Source organism: Sinocyclocheilus anshuiensis, unplaced genomic scaffold, assembly GCF_001515605.1.
Source record: "Sinocyclocheilus anshuiensis isolate Anshui unplaced genomic scaffold, SAMN03320099.WGS_v1.1 scaffold1005, whole genome shotgun sequence".
In the NCBI taxonomy this organism is placed as follows: domain Eukaryota; kingdom Metazoa; phylum Chordata; class Actinopteri; order Cypriniformes; family Cyprinidae; genus Sinocyclocheilus; species Sinocyclocheilus anshuiensis.
The window spans coordinates 295,282-301,013 of NW_015555810.1; the positions used below are offsets into that span (position 1 = coordinate 295,282).

The window sequence follows — 5,732 nt, forward strand, 5'->3', positions numbered from 1 at the left end:
AATAATATTTCACAATTTTTACTGTATTTTTGATCAAATAATTGCAGCCCTGAGCAGAAGAGACTTATCAAAAACATTAAAAAAAAAAAAACTTTCAGTCCTCAAACCTCTCATTGGTAGTGAATAAATAATTTATTTATTTATTAAAATTTTTGGGTGAACTAACCCTTTAAACTCATATTATGATTTTGCATCCATTTATTAACTCAATCCAAATGCATCAAGCTACAGCGGCAAAAACTTGCCAAAAAAACCCCTTGATCTCTCTCATGATCCAATGCACCAGTCCTGTGACTTCACACACTGTATCTACATCAGAAAGAGTCCTGCTGACCTCCATGAGCCTCGATCACGGCTCTACAAAATGTTCTTCACTTACGATGTCTGCGTCTCCGTAGAAAGCAGCCAGGTCCAGCGGAGTGCGTCCATTCTTGTCCGAGTGGTCGATAACTGCACCCTTCTCCACCAAAAACTGAACAACGTTCTTGTGTCCTTTTAAACACGCCCAGCTGAGCGGAGTTAACCCTTCCTTATCCACCGACTCTAAAGAGCCACCTGGGAAAAGCAGAGGAAGTTCATTTGAACTCTTGCTGGAAACCTGCCACTTTTTTGCTGCTCTACTTTGTTGCATTATAAATGCCAACAACTGCAACAGATTATGCTGATAAATAAAGTGCATTTGCGCACGTCACTCACCTTTAGACAACAGGAAGTCGGCCGTGCTGAGATGCCCCTCACATGCGGCCACCATCAGCAGCGTTCGGCCCTGTTTGTCGCTTACATTCACATCCGCCCCATGCTGCAGCAGCAGATCTGCAATCTGAAAGAGAGGCGTTCCTTCATTAAACATCTTTTCTGAAGAGGAAGTACTGCTGTTTGTGTTGTTCGGGTGTTTTGCAGGGACTCACCTGCCAGTGTCCCTGTCGGACTGCGCAGAACAGGGCACATGCTCCTCTCCTGTTCACCTGCTGAACCTTCACCCCCCGCTCCAACAGGAAGCTGCACACCTCCATCTTCCCCCGTCCTGCGGCCGCAGTCAGAGCTAAGACAATAAAGAGAAATGCAAACATGCATTATGAGTTTCCATTGAATGTCACAAACTATTTAAAATAAATAATAAGAAGAGGCACATATAATGCATGTTATAGTTTTTTGGGGAAATTCTGCAAGAGCTTTGCAGGTGTGATATCACAAAAAATGTAAGTAACCATCTTGAGTTTAAGATGCACCCAGTGTGCTTTATTTTGAAAATATTTCATGAAAGCATATAGAGGAAAATGAATTATTTATTGCTATAGGAAAAATAAAGTAATAATATAAAATAATAAATCAATCAATAATAAAATAATCAATTAATTAATAATAATTTAATTTATTTTTATTAATTAGTACTAATAAAATTAAATAATATAATTAAATTATATATATAATATATATAAAATTCTAATTGACATTTAATAAAATATATACGTTTAATCTAAATATTCAATTAAAATATTTATAAATAATAAGAATTATAAAATACAAATAACATGAAATAATAAATGCTCTGAGTAGAATCTCATAATTAAACAGCATAATTTTATTTAGTTTATGATTGCCAAGCGACATGGCAACTTGATGCGTTAATATGCAATGTGCATCATACGAGTGTGTTAATCTAAGTTTTATATTTCATCCAATCAGAATTCAGCACTTGAACTATCAGTTTTATAATCCAAAATTTTCATACAGTATTACAAAGTAATAATTACACTAATAATATTATAAGAATAGTAAAAGCTTTGAAAATTCCAGCCACAAAATCTGATTGGATCCCTTATGGATCATTAATTAGAGTGGAATCTCTCTGGCCTCATAACAGACGGACTGTGCTCTGGCCAGAGCATTCATGTTGGGTCTGATGGGGTCGTCTAGGACACCAGGACAGATGGTCACATGACTAACAGCTCTCTGCAGTCTGAGCAAGATTAAAGGATCGGGACGCTACACATCCACACAGCCGGAGCCACAGCATCCATTTGGAGAAGATGCCTGAGCCATTAGAGGAACGTCTTCAAGAAGCTCAACATCCATCTGGACCTAAGAGTACTTATTTATGTCACTTACACAAGAGAGTGACACAGAAACATGGAGAAAGAACGCATCCCAAACTAATCAAGAACACGTTTTTAAGGGGTTTTAGTGTTTCCAGATCAAAATGACAGTGTTATTCTCACGGTTTTCACACTGATCTCACAGAGCTGAAGGCAAATAATTTCATCCGTGTTTTCTGGCTGGGGTGTTTTGGTCATTTTTAACTCCTGCAGACCCGTGAGCTCATACACTCGCTTGTTTGCTGCTCGAGAAACAAACAGAACAGAAAGGAGCACGGACGCCCGCTTTTTATAGCCATCTGAGTCTGTGCATGCCCACAAACCCCACAACAAACAACAGTGATCATTCACAGCTCAAGAACATGTCTAGATCACTTTTGACTTCAAAAATAAGAAAAAACAACAAATTCGATTTTGTAACCCTTTTGTAAATTATAACCCTTGTGCTGTGCTGAAAATCCTTTACCAAATTTGCTGTTCCCAGTCAAAAATGACTGGCATTTTAAAAACTGCTTGTGAATCTCTCATTATACTATAATATTACAAATATTCTTGGATGCAATCTTTTTATCAACTTGTTTTCTTTCAATTAGCACACGTTTTGTTCTTATTGGAACTGATTGATCGTAGACCTCATTGATATGAGATTATGCACCTCAGTTTCTGAGTGAAAAAAGCCAAAATTATCCACACATTTTTTGCATTATTACTGATCAACATTGGAAATGTTCACTCAAAAACTGAGGTGAATGAGCTCAGAGCAATGAGGCCTACGATCAGTCAATGCCAAAAAGAAATACAAAACCTGTGCTAAACAAAAGAAAACGAGCTGACAAAAAGATTCAATCCAAGATTTGGTAATAATAATTAGGGGGGCGCGATATTGACAAAAAATTATATCTCGATATTTTCTGGGATTTTATTGATAGATAGATAATTTTATTTGTCCTCAGAGAGGAAATTCATTTTCACAGAAGGTGCGTATACAACACAAGGACAAGTACCCATTATGTACAAACTTGTCACAATACATTCACGAACAACAACAAAAATTACGATTAAAGATTACGATAATTAGATGATATTTTGCTGAGTGTGTTATTGTACTGACATCTTAAGGACTACCGTGGACAGCTGACTCCTAATGTTTTTGATATTCTTCATATTCTGTGTGGTGATGATCAGTTCACAGTAGTGACAGAGATGAATCTTTTCCAATAATTTTAAATTGATTTTTACCTTTTATGGGCATTGTTACCTTTATAAAGCCATATTTTCTAAAAGTATGCATCATCTTTAACAAAATTCATCTTTGCAATGCAGAGGACACACAGAAGCTGCATCTGAAGTGGCATTTAGATGTGTTTCCACACTGTTTAATTCAGCTCAGAGGGACATGCAATGATTTAACCTGCAGTTACAAATGCATAAATAATGTTTTGATATTTTAAACATAAAACGTTGAAAACTGATATTTGCGAGTATTTAAATTATTATTTTTTTTACTTTTCATGTAATATTAATTAACTTATATGAAATTATATAAATGTATAAATTTTCTGCCCCCATATCTTGAATTCTAACCTACTAGACTTCATCACGTAATGTAAGCGTGCACTCTGTAGGTGTGTTTTGTTTGGTTTTTGCATATACTCGATAAAATCAAATCGCACATCGTTAAAACGACAATTATGATATTATCGTAGATGATATATATATAATCGCACACCACTAGTAATAATATAGTGTAAACAGAAATTTAAGCAATAATTTTTTTGCATGGTAATTTTTGACTGTAAAAATGTAAACAGCACAAGTATAACAAGATGGGGGACAAATTTTTTTTTGGAAAGTTGTTATACCCTGTGTGAACAAAGTCAGTAAGTTCTAGTTCAATGTGAAAACATTAATAGGAAAAATAAAATCCTCTCCGGGCCAAACGACTGGAGCACAAGATGAAGGTTAAGGAAAATCAAGCCTATTTTCAGGATCATAATGCAATTATATACTGTGACATTATTTTCATTACAATTAAGCACACCATTTCCCATATTCTCATTATCGTAATGTATATATTAAAGGGTTCATATGATGCAATTTCAAGTTTTCCTTTCTCTTTGGTGTTACAAGCTGTTCGTTGGATATTTGCTTGCAAGGATCCTAAACTAGAGGACATGCCGTTAACCAAATGGGGGGAGCCAAATAGAATGATTTCAGTCTTGTTTTCATTTAACTGAAGAAAATTATCACCCATCCAGCTTTTAATGTCGTTTACACAAGCAAGCAAGTCGGATAAGGACTTTGACCCAGGTTTAATTGACATATACAACTGGGTATCATCCGCATAAATGTGATATGGGACCATATATAGTAAAACGCCTCGTTTAAACACTCCCCCACATGGCTACGTCACTGTGTGGGAAGATTTGCATAACGCCGCCCAAATGTTCACGCAAAAAAAGGTCAAGGTCATCTTTATTTATATAGCACCTTTAAACAACATGAATGCTGACCAAGGTGCTTCACAGTATGATTTAAAACAGCTTTCTCCAATACTTTTGATAAGAATGGCAATTTTGAAATAGGTCTATAGTTGTTCAAATCAGCAGGATCCAGATTTGTTGTCTTTAGCAGCGGATGAACCACTGAATGTTTAAAACAGGATGGAACTGAACTTGTCTGTAAGGAATTGTTGATAATGGAAATAATATTAGGTGCAACTGCGTCCAACACTTCCTTTAGTAGCGTAGTTGGTATAACGTCAAGAGAGCAAGTGGTCGATCTTAAACTGGACACTATGTTCAACAACTCAGAGTGCGAGATAGGATGGAAATGTGAAAATTTAGCAGATCTCGAAGGTAAATACCAAACCCTCTGAGATGGATTCATACCAATCTGAGATTTAATGCAAGTGATTTTGTTTATGAAGAAGCTGCAAAACTTCTCACACAACTCAGAGCTATGACCAACACCGATCCCAGAAGGAGGATTTAATACAGAATTAATGGTAGAAAACAAAAGCTTTGGACAATGGGGATTTTGAGAAATCAGATTAGAGAAATATTTAGACCTTTGCAAGGCAACTGCCTCTTGAAATTTGACCAAAGAATTTTGCAATAACTGATAAGAGACTTGTAATTTGTCCTTTCTCCATTTTCTTCTTCTGTCCTTTAACGCCGCCCAAATGTTCACGCAAAAAAAGGTCAAGGTCATCTTTATTTATATAGCACCTTTAAACAACATGAATGCTGACCAAGGTGCTTCACAGTAACACAATACAATGATAAAAATACAATTTAAAGTTAAAATTTAAATCAACAGCTTAACCCATAAAACCAAATAAAAATCAGGAATAAGAATTGAAGATGATAACCTAACAGACTGAGGTAACGAATTCCACAGCTTAGGGGCTAATACAGAAAAGGCTCTGTCACCTTTAGATTTCAAACGAGACAATGGGATGGTTAATAGATTATCAGAGGATGATCTAAGAGATCTCCGGGGTGAGTATGGACAAATAAGGTCTGAGATGTAGACTGGAGCCAGACCATGCAAGGCTTTAAACACAAAAGTTAAAACCTTGTACTCAATTCTAAATTTAACTGGTAGCTAATGTAAATGTGCTAAAATAGGGGA

General features: G+C 36.0%; 1 protein-coding gene across 2 annotated transcripts in view; it reads right to left on the reverse strand.

The window, feature by feature from the left end:
- Positions 1–5,732, reverse strand: part of LOC107675129 (protein TANC1-like) — a 200,668-nt gene that overhangs the window by 9,151 nt on the left and 185,785 nt on the right. For both annotated transcript variants that reach the window (XM_016469356.1, XM_016469354.1), the window contains 3 exons: positions 909–1,042; positions 697–820; positions 380–555 (listed from right to left, as the gene is read on the reverse strand). In XM_016469356.1, coding sequence (XP_016324842.1) covers positions 380–555; positions 697–820; positions 909–1,042 — 434 coding nt within the window. The remainder of the gene's footprint in view (positions 1–379; positions 556–696; positions 821–908; positions 1,043–5,732) is intronic.